Raw genomic sequence first — 17,711 nt, 5'->3', positions numbered from 1 at the left:
AAAGAAAGCCATAAGAAGTCCGGTTTGCAGTTTGCGAGAAGACATTTGGGGGACGCAGCAAACACGTGGAAGAAGGTGCTCTGGTCAGATGAGACCAAAATTGAACTTTCTGGCCTAAATGTAAAATGCTATGTGTGGTGGAAAACCAACACTGCACATCACCCTAAACTCACCATCCCCACCGTGAAACATGGTGGTGGCAGCATCATGTTGTGGGGATGTTTTTCTTCAGCAGGGACAGGTAGGCTGGTCAGAGTTGATGGGAAGATGGATGGAGATAAATACAGGGCAATCTTAGAAGAAAACCTGTTAGAGTCTGCAAAAGACTTGAGAGCAGAAGTTCACCTTCCAGTAGGACAACGACCCTAAACATACAGCCAGAGCTACAATGGAACGGTTTAGATCAAAGCATATTCATGTGTTAGAATGGCCCAATCAGAGTCCAGACCTAATTTCAACTGAGAATCTGTGGCAAGACTTGAAAATTGATGTTCACAGACGCTCTCCATGTCATGTCAATGTATTCTGATGAGGGGAAAAGTTCTCGCTGCCAGAATACAATAACAAAGTGGGAAAGATCCCTGCATCCACAACACTTTTGTGTGGATGAGGGAATCTGTACGTTTTTTTCATTCAACCGACTGGTTAAACGAAAAAAAAAAAAAAAAAAAAACTCACTGCATATGCCCAACTTTAGATATCTAAGGCTGGATTCACACTATAATGCTTTGTAAACGTTTCTTGAGCTTTAACAAAACCTGCAACAAAACCACATTTGCGGTGCTATTCATTGTTAATCAAACTCCAAATGCGAAAATGGTGCATGAGCTACTTTCCTACATTTTTTGCGCATAGGGCAGCCCATTCAAATGAATCAGCTTCCCTATGTGCGTGGTACGACAACGCACAAAAACGCTCACATGCATGGTGTGATATTGAATGTGATTTCAAAACATTATAATTTGAATACAGCCTGAAGCCAAGACTCTTTTTTAATTTTTGGTTAGAGTTTGGAATGGCTGAAACCCCTGTCAGCTTCTTGCAATTTATGTGCTATTCGGGAAATTTCCCTTCACTTGGTGTCCAGTAGACACAACATGAAGTGAGATCTGTCTAAAGTGAGAAAAATTCTCTTCTAGATACAGTAGCTGTCACTAAAACAAACCTTCCCATTTCCCCCTTTACTGCTGCTCTGGTGACAACTAAATATTATGGATTTTTAGCAGGTGCGGACTGGGTCAGGGGCAGAGGGGCAATTGCCCCCCTCTTCAGCTGCTCTGATGCCCCATAAAAAGGCCGCACCTCTCCAGCCACAGACATGCCTAAAGGCTTCCTGGTGAAGAGGAGTAAAAAGTCCCTGCTGGTGTCCTACCAAGAGTGGAATGAGGACAGAGCGCAGACCGCACACCCCCCCCCCCTGCATGGATGGTGTATGTCATGTATGACCAGAGGCCAACGCTGTGCCCCAATGGAGGCTTTCCCCCCCGCCCAGCCCCAAACAAGCCATCCGCCTCCCCCCTGTAAGCCCCGGCCGCCCCCTTCGGTCCAGTTCAAGAACCCAGAGATGGTGCAGCAGGTGCTGTCCAACCTGACCCGCACAGTGAACAGAGAGTACCTAGTATGCAGCTTTAGCCTGAGACGGGGGTCAGAAGGAGGCAGGGAAGAGGGAAAGTGGGAAGGGGCTGAGTCGCTAAACCATGGACATCTGGGGTGTACTTGCCCCCTGGGCCAAAAGTTGACAATCATACACCAAGGCATATAGTAAGAGGAAATTTTTCCTAAAGGGGACCGGGACACACACAACAATAAAAACCTGCAGTAGTTCTATTCTCCACCACCCTATCCAAAACTTAAAAATTGTTTAAAACCACCCTTTAAGTGTGTAGCTAAGCTGTTAAGCTGTAGCTAAGCGATGCTGAGAGCCACTGTGATGCCCCCAAGTCTTTTGGTCCTTGCGGGATACCCTCTGCTCAGCCTTGAACGATCGTCAATTAAGTTTGGCTTCATCTACATGGTACTTGCTATTGGGTTAGAAGCTTAGCCCCCACATGGAATGAAACTGCAATCTACCCACCTCCCCATTTTATGTTACTGCCATCAGGTAGTAGCTGTGCAAAGGTTTCTTTAAAGGCTGCAAAAAAAAAAAGTGAAGACATGGATGTCGAAGAACAGGAAGGAAGAAGCTGAGAAGTGACTTCCAGCCAAGGTCCTTGACATAGCAAAAGGGATTTCTTCTCCTGCCTCTTCTACAAAGTCCCTTAATCAAGCTCCTCAACCTTCACTGCCCCTCCAGGTGGCGCAGGCCTGTTGGAGTCAACCAAGCCCTAGCAGTCCGCAGAAGGGCTTCCTTCCTTGAATGAAGCAAAAGTCTTTTGAAAGTAAATGATCCTCGACCAGGTGTTCAGCAAGGAGATACTGTGGGCGAAGACCTTCATACGAGTTACATATTTTATATAACCTTTGTATCATTACAGGTCTGGAGATATTGGGCGAGAGTGAAGACTGCTGTACCCAATTCCCCTTTCTACAACTATGCTGCAAATTCGCCAATTCAATAGGAGAATCTGCACACTCCCGGAAAGGATCTACCTCTAGCAATTTTTCACAGTGGTGAAAGACACAGTCCGGATCCTCAAGGCAAATGGCTTCTGGACAAGAACAGGGACAGGCTAAGGAAAGACCCCTCCACAGGGGACCTCAAACACCTACAACTCTGCTTCTTTCTAGAAGTCTCCACTGGAACATGTACTGTACGCTTTCTAGAAGAGCTTTTCCAGACCATGCAGACACAGCTTGTTACCTCCAGAGCAGTAGTGCTTGGCAGTGATTTCAACTGTCCTATAGAGGAGGATGGGCGCAGTTCAAGAATGTACAGCAAGTTTGATGCTACATCTAGGCTGCTCAAGAAACTGCTGTCAGACACCTGTCCCTATGTAACTGCTGGATGTGCAGATGCAGTGTATGTGAACATTTCTTTGTACATGCTGAGCCGCAGCAGCTGTTGACACACACCTGCGGATGTGGTACGCATGGCTGCTCGGGTCTACCGGTTTATTATTTATAGCTTTTTTAACTTTGGTTGTGAGCCACATATGGCACTTTTCCACTGCAAGTACCGGCCCGGCTCCACTTGGCCCTGCTTGGCCCGGTTTGGTTTTCCACTGCATGGTACCGCATGGTACGGTGTTGGAACAGTTCGGTACGGTTTGGTACGGTTTGCTTTTCCACTAAAGTAGTACTAAAGTAAGTGGGTGGGATAACAACGATTCTCTGACCAATCAGTGGCAAGTATTGACAAACAGTCAAGGCTGCATGCAAAGGATTGTGGGATATGATACCGGTACGGCCCTCTTGGAGCCACAACTGAGGTGGTACTGTTTATGGTACTGTTTAGAAAGCCATACCGTTCGGTTCCATGTAGTGGAAAAGCGCCGCCGTACCGTACCGTACCAAACCGTTCCTACACCGTACCATGCGGTACCATACAGTGGAAAAGCACAAAAACGAGCCGAACCGTTTGGTTCCATGCAGTGGAAAAGCACCAATAGGTTGTATTTTTAGCCTTTTAAACGTATTGCCCATGGGAATATACTTTGCAGTGAGTTTGCATAAAGTCTTTTTGAAGAATTCTCATTTAGCTGAACCCTATATGACTCCAAGATGTAATGTACACTGTGAGGGTATTCAGCAATAGAATTTCCCATATGACCAGCCAATGTCATTTCTTTACATAGTATTCTGCTTTGTTCCACTGCTCTATATTCATCGTGGTCCCCAAACACCATCATTTGCATTACTTCAAAGGAAGATAGAAAAAGCGGGCATATTAATTGACAATTCAAAGACTTCCACCAACGAATATTCAGACATTTTCAAACACACCATTATTGTGTAAAACTAACAGCCTAATTCTATCCATACACAGGCATTTCCACCATTACCCACCTGCCGAAAACTCCAACTTGCCGAACTCTCCAACTACGTTATTTCCAGTGACAGTACACCAGGAATAATTGGAGATTTCGACCACTTGGTATTTTCACACAACACCGGCGGCCTATACACTCCGGTAGATGCTTTAATTAGTGGAGATTGTTAGTCCACCCGCTAGTTGTCGCCGCTTTGGAGGCAGCCATGTTTTTGGTTACTAGCGGGCAGACCAACAATCTCCACTAATTATAGCATCTACCGGAGTGTATAGGCTGCCGGTGTTGTGTGAAAACACCAAGTGGTCGAAATCTCCAATCATTCCTGGTGTACACTTACCGTAAATAACGTCGTTGGAGATCTCGGGAAGTTGGAGTTTTCGGCAGAACACCGGTTCACACTGGTGCGATGGAAGACATTGCATGTGATTCACCCCGCACTGTTATGCAAATCACATGCGATGTCTTTGCGATGCGATATCAGCTGAATTCGCATTTCGATCGGACCAAAATGCAGGACCCTTTTTTTGGTTCGCACCAGAATCGGATCTCATGGGTGTGAACACCCATGAGATCTAATTCCTGCCCAAACTGACAGTTCGCACTGCGATATGCAAACTAATCTGGGGGTGTCATTAACTTTGTATTGACACTCTAGCAGTTCGCATATGGCAGTGTGAACTGTCTGTGAGTCGGGTGCGATGCGGTGACCTGCGGTGGATTTGCAGGGTTCCCACATCGCACCAGTGTGAACCGGCCTTCAGTCACAAACACCACTGAAGGGATCAAGGCAACCTACCACCAAAGGTTTTAATTGCTTCAAACTTTCAAAAGAAATTGTTTTACAAATTTTGTGATCTAAAGTTGGTATGGGGCTCATTAACACAGGCAGCCAAAGACTGTCTGGCCTCTGAAAAACGATACATGGTCACGGTCGCTTTACAGAGGTGTTTGACAAGTGGCAGGGGCGTAGCTACAGGGGTTGCAGGGTTTGCAATCGCAACCGGGCCCCATGCTCCAGGGGGTCTGTGCGGCTCCCCTGTACACCTGAATAGGAGGGGTGGCGGGGGGCAGCATGTAGAGAAATCACTGTACTCCTTTTTCCTCTTGTTGCTGCAGAAGGAAAATGGAGGAGATTGATTCCTCTGTATGCTGCCCCTGCCACTCCTCCTATCCCAGTTCACTTGTGTTCTGCTTTCTCTGGGCCCCTGTGTGCTCCCCTGACCCCCCCCCCCCCACTGTGCTGCCCCCCCCCCCCCCCCACTGTGCTCCCTACCCTCTCCTGCCGTCTGCTGCAGGAGATATGTCACAATAGAGAACCAGGAAGGGGTCGATAGTAAATATGTCATTTACCAGCCCCTTCCTTTTCTGAATGGACAGAGTCATAGTCAGTGACATTGTAAAAAAAAATAAAAAATAAAACGATAAAAAATAATACAAGTAAAATACCAAAAAAAATAAAAACTACTGACACCAGTGGCTGAACTTCCAGGATCGCAAAGGTCACACTTGCGACCGGGCCCTGCATTTCACCACCGTGGGGAGGCCCCAAGATGGCAGGAAGGGGGCCCACTGCAGAACTTGTGAAAGGGTCCCGCTGTGGGACCATAATAAAGGGCCCTGCAACGAGAGTAAAGGGCCCCAGGATCAGTGGGAAGAGCCCCAGGCTTGAAGGGAAGGTCCCCGGGCCAGGGGTCCTGGGGGCCCTTCATGGTTTCTTGCACCGGGGCCCTGAAGGTTCTAGTTACGCCTCTGACAAGTGGTGAGTAGGCAATATTTCACCTTCTCACCTCCTGTTTTAATACATACGTGGTCCATATAGTGAACTTGGTGTTGAGTTATTCCCTTTATGGTCATCACAGAGGACAAGGGGGCACTCTTTACATCTAGAGAAAAAAAGATTTATTCTCCAAATACAGAAAGGTTTCTTCACAGTAAGAGCTGTGAAATGTGAAATAGACTCCCTGAAGAGCTGGTTCTGGCCAGCTCAGTAGATTTTTTTTAAAAAAGAACTGGATTCTTTCCTAAATGTACATAATACAACTGGATACTACGATTTATAAGTAAAGTTGATTCAAGGGAATATCTGATTGCCTCTCGGGGGATCAGGAAGAAATTTTTACCTCTTGCTGGTGCAAATTGGATCATACTTTATTAGGCTTTTTTTCAGTGTTCCTCTAGATCAACTGTGTGTATAGGATTGTGTGTATGGAGGTTTTTGTGTGTGGTTTTTTTTTCTCTGTTGGTTCAACTGGATGGACTTATGTCTTTTTTCAACCAGAATAATTATATAACACCGTAGGTGCCCCATCGCTGTGCAATGAACGCAGTTGTGGAATGGTTCCAGTGCAGCCCTATGCACTATAATGGGTTGGGTTTGGTGGGCAGTAGCTGCTGCCAAATGTGACAAGGGGTTTAACCACTTAAGCCCTGGAAGATTTTACCCCCTTCCTGACCAGGCCCTATTTTGTGATTCGGCACTGCGTGACTTTAACGGACAATTGCGCGGTCCTGCGATGCTGTACCTAAACGAATTTGACGTCCTTTTTTTCCCACAAGCTTTCTTTTAGTGGTATTTGATCACCTGTGCGATTTTTTGATCATGCGCTATAAACAAAAAAAGAGCGACAATTTTGCAAAAATAACAATATTTTTCACATTTTTTTATATGAAATCCCCCCCAAAAAATGTAAAAATCTAAATTTTTTAACATTTTCGGCCAATTTGTTTTATGCTACATATGTTTGGTAAAAAAAATTGCAATAAGCGTATTTTGATTGGTTTGCGCAAAAGTTATTGCGTTTATTAACTAAGGGAAAGATTTTTGTCATTTTTGTTGTTGTTTTTTTTTAACGAGTAATGGCGGCGATCTTTTTTACGGGACTGCGACATTGCGGCGGACAGATCGGACCCTTGACTGACATTTTTGACACTTTTGGGGGTACCAGTGACATTACTACAGTAATCAGTGCTATACATATGCACTGTTACTGTAAAAATGACACTGGCAGGGAAGGGGTTAACTTTATTGGAGAAGGAGGGGTTAAGTGTGTCCCTAGGGGCGTGCTTCTAACTGTTATGGGATGTGGCTTGTTGTGTAACTACAGAGATATACAATCCTGCATAGCAGGACCATATGATCTCTGCACTTACACAGGGAAGAATGACAGGCGGCTTTGTTTACATTAGCCACCTGCCTTTCTCCCGGTGTAACGGACGATCGCAAGTGACTGGCGGACATCGGGTCTGCCGGGCACATGCGCTGGGCTGTCCGTGAACTAGCGGGGGCGGGAGCGCGCCTCCAGCAGCGCGCGCTCGCCCCCTATTAGCACGCAGGCGAGTAACGTACCCATACGTCACTTTGCCTGCACGGGGCTGATCTTGGCAGTATATGTACTTGCGGCGGTTGGCAAGCGGTTAATTCCTGCCACAGCTGGCAAAGCAAAGCGGTGCAGGTGTGCCATGGGTACATCCTTGTCCGCTGCCTTTGCAACATAAGGAGGAGAGGTTGGGGGTGGTATAACTGCAGCTTAATTGCATGTTTTTTACCAGTCCCTAACTGCAAGTGTAAATAATGTCCTAAAGCAGTATTAAACGCAAAACCAAAAAAAATGTATTCTATTGCAGCTTGCCAATCATTAGATGGGATGGTTGCATCAGTTTTCTTTTCTTTGGCTTTCTTCTCTGGTGATCTGGCCAGTAACACACCTCCTGTATTAGTGAGACACAACTCTGGAGGAATGAGCACAGGGGGCACAGCAGCAGCATTGTCAGTCTGAGGGGAGGGTAGTGTTAAACTTATTAGCAGAATACACTAACAAATTAAAATCAAAATCCAGCTCACACTTTATAATCAGTTACAGCAGTTGTTTTCCTTTTGGGATAAAGGTTTTACAAAAATAAATGCTGATCATTGTAAGCACCTCTGTCAGTGTTAAGTGGTTTGTCTGATCCATGTAATGATACATTCTGCTTGAGAGCGTGTGCTGTGAAAAACAACAGACTTACTGGCTGGATCACCAGATGAAAATAGAAGAAAGAACTTCTGGATAAGGAAATAATACAACTATCCCATTTCAGAATTGGTAAGCTGCAATATAATAAATGTGTGCTTTGGGGTTTAATACTGGTAAGTGGTGGAGATTGCCTAACAGTTGCCATGTGTATGACCAGGCTAAGGTTTCATTAGATTGAGTGTTTTTTATACTCCAATTTTTCCCTTTTTACCATTTGAAATAGTAGGAATTGACCGGTCTAAAGGCCAAAGACCGCCAACAGACTCCTGCCAATCAATCTGTTTTTCATCTGTAAAAAAAACTCTCAGAGATTGCTGCCGTGCCCTGGACCACAAGGTCCTTTCTCCATGAAGCTCTGGCCTCAGTGACTTACTGTCAGGAGTTTTTGCTCTTCTTGCCGATACCTCATTACTATAAACTTCCAGTGACAAAATGTAAATCACATATAAACGCAATCTATTTGATATAAAAAAAAAAAAACAGATGAAACTGTGCTGATACAACATACTGGCTCATATTAACCACTTAAGTACCAAACCTATTCCCGACACATGTTGTTTACAAGTATTTGCTAGAAAATTACTTAGAACCCCCAAACATTATATATATATATATATATATATATATATATATATATTTAGTAAAGACTCTGGAGAATAAAATGGCGGTTGTTGCAATATTTTTTGTCACGCTGTATTTGCGCAGCGGTCTTTCAAATGCAAATTTTTGGGAAAAAATACACTTCACTGAATTTAAAAAAAGCTAAACAGTAAAGTTAGCCCAATTTTTTGCATATTGTTAAAGATCATGTCACGCTGAATAAATAGATACCTAACATGTAACAGTTTAAAATTGCACACACTCGTGGAATGGCGACAAACTACGGTATTTAAAAATCTCCATAGGCAATGTTTTAAATAATTAACGATTACCGGTTTAGCGTTACAGAGGAAGTCTTTTGCTAGAATTATTGCTCTCGCTCTGACGATCGTGGCGATACCTCAGATGTGTGATTTGAACATTGTTTAAAAACATGTTATACTTACCTGCTGTGTGGTGGTTTTGCACAGAGCAGCCCCGATCCTCCTTTTCTCAGGTCCCCCGCCCGCACTCTGGGCCCCTCCCCTTTGCCAAGTGCCCCCATAGCAAGCTACTTGCTGTGGGGCACTCATGCGTGCTCGCTCCTGAGCCCCGCTCTCTGTGTTCATAAGACACAGAGAGCATGGCTCAGCCCCACCCCGCTCCCGCCTCACTGCCCGTGATTGACAGCAGTGGAGCCACAGGCTGCTGCATCTCAGGCAATCAGAAGGGAGAAAAACAGGAGAGCCTCGGGTCTTATATACATTGCTGAATCGGGATCGGGACTTAGGTAAGTATTAGGGGGGGGGCTGAGGGTGAAGCATGCACATACAATGCATGAAGATAAGAAACCTTCAGCCTTTACAACCACTTTAAAGGAGTTGTAAAGTCTCAAGGCTTTTCCCCCAATACATTCTATGCATTAAGGTGAAAAACCTTTGGTGCAGCAACTGTTCCCAGACCTCCCCTTGTTCTTACCTGAACCCAAATGTTCCAGCGACAAGCACGAGCCCATCCTCATTGGATAGATGCTGTCAATCAAATCCGATGACATGGGAGCGTGGGGGGCGGGGCCGAATCCTGTTGTCTGTGTCAATGGACGCAGCAGCAGCAGGACTCATGAGCGCACCCACATGGGTGCCCCCCAAGGAAAGCGGCTCTCTGTGGGGGCACCCGATGAAGAGGATGAGCCAGGAGCAAAGGTGGGTCACCCCAGAAGAGGGGGATCGGGGCTTTCCTGTGCAAAATCCTTCCACAGAGCAGGTAAGTATAACATGTTTGTTATTTGGAAAAAAAAAAACTAACCTTTACAATGACTTTAAGCATCAGTAGCAGTCTAAGGGTCCTTTCACACGGCCGCTCCATGTGAAAGGTCCGCTGCGGGACTTTTTTTTTTTCCACGGAGCGGATGACATTTCTGTCATCCGCTCCGTGTGCCCGCATATCATCCCATCCGCTTGCGGATGATATGCGGACATAATGTAAGTATATGGCATTGCGGATGTCAGCGGATGACACCGCTGACATCCGATTTTCCTTCCTTTCCGTTTTTTACACGGAAGAAAAAATGGGGTTCTGTTCCATTCGTAAAAACGGAACAGAACTGAAAGGAGGAAAATCGGATGTCAGCGGATGGTATTCCGCTGACATCCACAGTGCCATTCACTTACATTATGTCCGCAAATCATCCGCAAAGGGATGGGATGATTTGCGGACACACGGAGCGGCCGTGTGAAAGGACCCTTACAGTTCTAGGCATATACATCCCCTTTGTGAAGATCAATCCAACAAGTATTTCACGTTTTAAGGGCCAATTAACACCAGTACATTAATCTGCATTTTAGAACAGCTGTAAAATGCAGATTAACGGAAGGACATCTGAACAACAATCATTTCCAATGTGTCCTATTCACACCATAACGCTGCGCATGCATGTCAACTGACATCGAAATGCATGTCAACGGACATCAGCGTGTTAAAACTCGACTAAATTGGATAGAAATGTACATGCATTTTCCATATATTTTAGCACAAGTCAGTGTGACTTGGCCCTAAGATGTTATCTGAACCTGCTATGATACAATGAAAATTGTTACAAACGCTGAACTCATCTACTCAATTTGTCAGATTGTAAATTCCTTCTCAAACATTGTAAACATTTATCCTCTGATTAGTCCAGAGACAGATAAGATATAATGGTTACAATGTCTAAATGACTTCCTTTATTTTTAATGTTGCAGTTAGAGATTCACCAAACTCACATGCTGTCCTTGCAGGGGTACCTGCTCTCCACGGCGTTCTGGGAAAGGTGACACCATGGTGGGCGTAGTGTGATGATGGCACTTCACCTTATCATGATGTTTTCTCTTCTGCATTTAGAAGATGTACGTGCCTTTACACGTTTTATGTCAGTGAGGTGTCATCATCATGTCATCACAGTGAAAGTCTCTCTCCATGCCAGGTGGTCCCTTCAGTCCACTCTAGTCCAAACAGCACTCCCAGCTTGCCTTGTTCCTATCCCGCTAGACCTGCACACGAGGCTCTGGCATGACATTATACGACACCCTCAAGCACCGCCTCTGGCAGACCTGCTCCCTAGCAGCACTGCCCAAACAGACTGTACCAGGCACTCGGATGGTCTTGGTTGGCTCCAGACCAGAACTGCACATGCGCAGTTCCAAGCCGAGCGTCACAGTCATATTTTTTACTGGCAACCTTTTCCTGTCACTGGCATTTACTAGCAGGAGAAAAGAGCCCGTTTTGTACTGGCTTCCAGTAAAAGTACTGATGGTTGGCAACACTGTATGGGGGGTTTCCTTTAAAGAGGTTGTAAACCCATAAAAAAAAAAATTTTTTTCAACCTGAAAGAGAAACACATAATGAGCTAGTATGCATCGCATACTAGCTCATTATCAAATACTTACCTTAGAACGAGCCCCCGCCGTGCCGCCCGCTTACCTGTATGACGGGCGACATGTTCAGTCGCCCGTCATTCGGGATCGCGGCATCCGGCCATCCGATTGGCCGGAGCCGCGGTGACGTCACTCCTGCGCACGCGCACGGGAGCTGATGGTCACGGCACGGGGCTCTGAAGGAACGGCACCAGCGGCCATTATTTAATATTTAAATATTCTGTTTATGTTTATCCTGACATATGTGCAGCAGCTGTTATTTTAAGTGTATATTTTATTTGTTTCCATTAAAGTGAATTCATTGATCTAAGCGCAGTTTTTTTTGTTTTAATATTGCTAATCTTGCTACTATACCCATCACTCTTCCAACCATGGGCTGGCCATGAACCTGTTCACTTATACAGTGGTTATTAAAGGGGGACTCCGATGGCATTATTAAAGGGGGACTCCGACGGCATTTTTAAAGGGGGACACCGACGGCATTATTAAAGGGGACTCCGACCGCATTATTAAAGGGGGACTCCGACCACATTATTAAAGGGGGACTCCGACCGCATTTTTAAAGGGGGACTCCGACCGCATTATTAAGGGGGACTCCGACCACATTATTAAAGGGGGACTCCAACGGCATTATTAAAGGGGGACTCTGACCAGGGGCACTTTAACCGGGGAACTCTGACCCGGACACATAAAGGGACACTGCTGTAAGGAGGCACTCCAATGGGGACACTGATGTAAGGATGCACTCCGATGGGGACACTGATGTAAGGAGGCACTCCGATGGGGACACTGATGTAAGGGAGCACTCCGATGGGGACACTGATGTAAGGAGGCACTCCGATGGAGACACTGATGTAAGGGAGCACTCCGATGGGGACACTGATGTAAGGGAGCACTCTCCAGTGGGGACACTGATGTAAGGAGGCACTCTGATGGGGACACTGATGTAAGGAGGCACTCCGATGGGGACACTGATGTAAGGGAGCACTCCGATGGGGACACTGATGTAAGGGAGCACTCCGATGGGGACACTGATGTAAGGGAGCACTCTCCAGTGGGGACACTGATGTAAGGAGGCACTCCGATGGGGACACTGATGTAAGGGAGCACTCTGATGGGGACACTGATGTAAGGGAGCACTCCGATGGGGACACTGATGTAAGGGAGCACTCCGATGGGGACACTGATGTAAGGGAGCACTCTCCAGTGGGGACACTGATGTAAGGAGGCACTCCGATGGGGATACTGATGTAAGGGAGCACTCCGATGGGGACACTGATGTAAGGAGGCACTCCGATGGGGACACTGATGTAAGGGAGCACTCCGATAGGGACACGGATGTAAGGGAGCTTTCCGATGGGACACTGATGTAAGGGAGCATTCTCCAGTGGGGACACTGATGTAAGGGAGCACTCTCCAGTGGGGACACTGATGTAAAGGAGCACTCTCCAGTGGGGACACTGATGTAAGGAGGCACTCCGATGGGGACACTGATGTAAGGAGGCACTCTGATGGGGACACAAATGTAAGGGAGCACTCCAATGGGGACACTGATGTAAGGAGGCACTCCAGTGGGGACACTGATGTAAGGAGGCACTCTGATGGGGACACTAATGTAAGGGAGCACTCCGATGGGGACACTAATGTAAGGAGGCACTCCGATGGGGACACTGATGTAAGGAGGCACTCCGATGGGGACACTGATGTAAGGGAGCACTCCGATGGGGACACTGATGTAAGGAGGCACTCCGATGGGGACACTGATGTAAGGAGGCACTCCGATGGGGACACTAATGTAAGGAAGCACTCCGATGGGGACACTGATCTAAGGAGGCACTCAGATGGGGACACTGATGTAAGGAGGCACTCCGATGGGGACACTAGATTGGATTGCTAGATTGCTAGAGCAACAGGGACGCAGTGCACAGTGCGTGACAGGTCGGACAAGGAGGCTGATGAGGGAGAGACTTAAAGATATTAAAAGGTCATTGTATGAGGAAACTTATACTTGGAATTGCATGAGGAAACTTATACTTGGCAAACCCTTTGACTCTAATTATTGTGGTGAAAAAAGCGAATAGAGCCATGATTAATTTTTAAAGGAAAAAAGCTGTTGCTGTCAGGAAAAGGATCATTTAAACAGAGGAAAAAAACTGTCACACTCAGCAAAGCAAATCTGTGACTGTAGAAACGCTGTTAAAGGGACATTGCCTGATTGAAATCTACCACTGTAAGTGCATTACTGTAAAAAAAAAAAAACGCAAAACATAGACACGCTATTAAAGGGACATTTATAAGCAAACTGACTTTAGTAGCAAAGTACGCCTTACAGGAACAAGTCTGTTTTTACAAATGTTTGACCACATATGTTATAGCGCCCATTAATTTAACGGGCTTAATGTCTAGTCTAGAATAATGGGCCTGAACACTCCTTTAATCATGGGCTTCAGTGCCCCTGATCGACTATGATGGGTCTGAACACTCCTCCAACCATGGGCTGGCCATTAACTCATCCAGATTTACAGTGTCTGCACGGCCCCAGATCTGGTATGATGGGTCTTAACACCATTCCAACCATGGACTGGCCATAAATATACAGTGTCTAAATTACTCCACATCTAGTATGATGGTCTGAACACTCCTCCAACCATGGGCTGGCCATGAACCTGTCCAGTTATACAGTTCCCCCAATGCCCCAGATCAACTATGATGGTTCTGAACACTCTTCCAACCATGGGCTGGCCATGAAACTGTCCAGTTATACAGTGTCCTCAGTCCCCCAGATCTAGTATGATGGGTCTGAACACTCTTCCAAAAACATGGGCTGGCAATGAACATGTCAAGTTAAACAGTGTCCTTACTGCTCCAGATCTAGTATATTGGGTCGGAACACTCTTTCAAACATGGGCTGGTCATAAACCTGTTGGGTAATTTCAAACAAAAAAGCATAGGCTTAAACTCTTCAAAATACCAAGCAGAATACAGATAGAGGTTTTTTTTTTAAAGCCCCACTACACATCAAGAAGGACCATTACCCTTTACAGCACATTGGCCATACTTTATTGGGGTTTTTTCCTTTCCCTGGATGATTGGAATAGCTAGGGTTTCCCATATGGAAGAAAAATAGATTTCCAATATATTTAGGGAACAATTTTTAGAAATATATTGAATATGGCCAAAATTGTAGCATTTCAAATATATTTCCAATATGTTTGGGGGGAAAAAATTAATCTTTTTAAAAATATATTTTAAATATATTTTTCTTCCATGTGGGTTTCTCAGGACACGAGGTCCTTTTGTATTCTTTTTGAATGTTCAGTCCACCCAAGACCTTTACCTTTTTCAAACCTAAATATGTATATACCAGCTTGGACTTACTGAGCATTCATTACATAAGACCCACATAAAATAAAGGAAATGTATGTCACCACATAGAGATATTAATATAAGCCAATGTCATTGTTGCCCAGCAGGGAAAGTGTATCTAGAGACTTAAAATAAGTAGGTATACTGTAATCTTCAACAGGGGGGCAGGAAGCTCAAATCGATGTCATTTACCAACTGTGCTACTCAGAGATGCTCAACACAGCTTATACTGTTTATACGTGTAAGAGCATTGGAAAACAGCGATTGGGAGACTCTAAGGATGCCTCCACTTCAGCCAGACATAATCTAATGCAACACTCCCTAGAGATCAGTCCTAATAGCTTAATAACAGGTAGAGTGCAGTTCCTAGGCAGATAAGCCACCCTGTGCTGTCCTGGGATGTGGTGTGCATACGAATGCCTGCTGTCTCCATAGACGCTGTGCTGATCCATCAGCAGCATTAGTATTCCTATCCCTGGTTGTCACAGTGTTCTCAGCCCCGGCCATCACAGTGTTCCCATTCCTGGCCATCACAACAATTCCATCCCTGGCTGTCACAGCATTCCAGTTCCTGGTCAAAAAAGCATTCCCATCCCTCTCCATCCCTGGCCATAACAGCAACCTCATCCCCAGCCATCACAAAATCCCCATCCCTGGCCATCTAAGCACCTTCTATCCCTGGCCAACATTAGATCTTCATCTGTGGTCATCAAAGCATATCCCATCCTTGCCCATCTAAGCACTCCCATACCTGGTCATCGCAGCATCCCCATCCCTGATCATCACAGCATTTATATCTCTGGCTGTCTTGACACCCCAAATCCCTGGTCATCACAGCATCTCCATATCTGGCCATTATAGTATTCCCATACCTGGCCATAACAGCTTCCCTGACCCTGGTCATCACAGTGTCCCCACCCCTGGCCATTAGAGCATCCCCATATCCCTGGCCATCACAGTGCCCCTATTTCTGACCATAGTGTCCTTATCCCTAACCATCATAGTATTCCCATGCCTGGCCATCACAGTGTCCCCGACCCTGGCATCATAGTATCCTCAATCCCTGCCATCATAGTTTCCCCATCCCTGACCATCATAGTGTCCTCATATGCCTGGCCATCATAGTGTCCTCAATCCCTAGCCATTATAGTGTCCTCATACCTTGCCATCATAGTGTCCTCATACCTGGCCATCATATTGTCCCCATCCCTGACCATCATAGTGTCCCCATCCCTGACCACCATAGTCTATTAATTACTGGCCATCATAGTGTCCCCATATCCCTGACCATCATAGTGCCCCCCATCCCTGGCCATCATAGTCTATCCATTACTGACCAACATAGTGTCCCCCATCCCTGGCCATCATAGTCTATCCATTACTGACCATCATTGTGTCCCCCTTCCCTGACCATCATAGTCTATCTATTACTGGCCATCATCGTGTCCCCATCCCTGGCCATCATAGTGTCCCTATGTCCCCGACTATCATAGTCTATCCATTACTGCCCATCATAGTGTCCCCATATTCCTGACCATCATAGTGCCCCCCATCCCTGGCCATCATAGTCTATCCATTACTGACCATCATAGTGCCCCCCATCCCTGGCCATCATAGTCTATCCATTACTGACCATCATAGTGCCCCCCATCCCTGACCATCATAGTCTATCTATTACTGGCCATCATCGTGTCCCCATCCCTGGCCATCATAGTGTCCCTATAGCCCTGACTATCATAGTCTATCCATTACTGGCCATCATAGTGTCCCCATATCCCTGGCCATCATAGTGTCCCCCATCTCTGGCCATCATAGTCTATCCATTACTGACCATCATAGTGTCCCCCATCCCTGGCCATCATAGTGTCCCCCATCCCTGACCATCATAGTGTCCCCCATCCCTGGCCATCATAGTGTCCCCCATCCCTGGCCATCATAGTGTCCCCCATCCCTGGCCATCATAGTGTCCCCCATCCCTGGCCATCATAGTGTCCCCCATCCCTGGCCATCATAGTCTATCCATTACTGACCATCATAGTGTCCCCATATCCCTGACCATGTATGGTACCCCTTGTCTTCTCCCAGCCTGCCATTGCTGGCCATGTAGGAGGGATCAGGCTGACATCTGGTACCTCCATCCAGTACAACTTTCCTCCGATCAGACAGGGAACCCCCCATGGCACAGCCAGCCACAGAGGAGACAGTAACATCGGGATGTCCTCCATGAAATGACAGGGGATGCCCTCCACTTACCGTCCCAGCTCGGACTCCAGCTCGTAGTAATGGGCCAAGGTGTCCTTGTTGGAGCCATCGATCCAGTAGTCGGGGGCAGCGCTGGCGGACCTGGAAGAAGTGGAGGAGGTGGAGGAGAAGGCAGTGGAAGAGGAGGAAGATGACGAGGATGAGGAGGGCAGAGTGACTTTCAGCATCTCGGGAAGATCCAGGAGGGGGACCGACACAGGGACACTGAGCAGCACAGACCCCCGATCAATGGAGCCACGATCAGCTGCAGGAGGAGAATGAGGAGGAGGAGGAGGAGGATCACAGAGCGCCCGGGTACCTCCGATATCCAGCCTACATCACATAGGCGGCTAACGAGTCCCTCTAGACGTGCACCGCCACACACTGAGCACTAGAGGCCGCTGTACTGGAGCTCATTCTGCTTCTGCTCATCAGATGTTCTGCCCGGTTACTATTTAAATAATAAGAGGATTCCCTTCTGTGTACAGCAATCCTGGGGAACCCCGGAGCGATCTACAGCCAGTGCATCTCATAAAACTAGAATATCAGCAAAAAGTTCATTTATTTTAGAAACAATTCAAAAAGTACACACAGAGTGATATATTTCAAACATTTATTTCTTTTAACCACTTAAGCCCCGGAAGATTTTACCCCCTTCCTGACCAGGGCCT

The 17,711-nt window shown here is 46.4% G+C and overlaps 1 protein-coding gene across 1 annotated transcript in view; it reads right to left on the bottom strand.

The window, feature by feature from the left end:
* CAMK4 (calcium/calmodulin dependent protein kinase IV) overlaps positions 1-17,388 on the bottom strand; it is a 295,961-nt gene extending 278,573 nt beyond the window's left edge. Inside the window, exon 1 of the mRNA XM_082243470.1 lies at positions 17,053-17,388. Within this exon, the coding sequence (XP_082099596.1) occupies positions 17,053-17,228 (176 nt within the window). The 5' untranslated portion in view covers positions 17,229-17,388. The remainder of the gene's footprint in view (positions 1-17,052) is intronic.
* Positions 17,389-17,711: the final 323 nt, after the last annotated feature.

The sequence above is a fragment of the Pelophylax lessonae genome (genome assembly GCF_965119305.1).
Source record: "Pelophylax lessonae genome assembly, chromosome: 1".
NCBI classification, from domain to species: Eukaryota; Metazoa; Chordata; class Amphibia; order Anura; family Ranidae; genus Pelophylax; species Pelophylax lessonae.
This window is presented reverse-complemented; position numbering and strand designations above follow the sequence as displayed.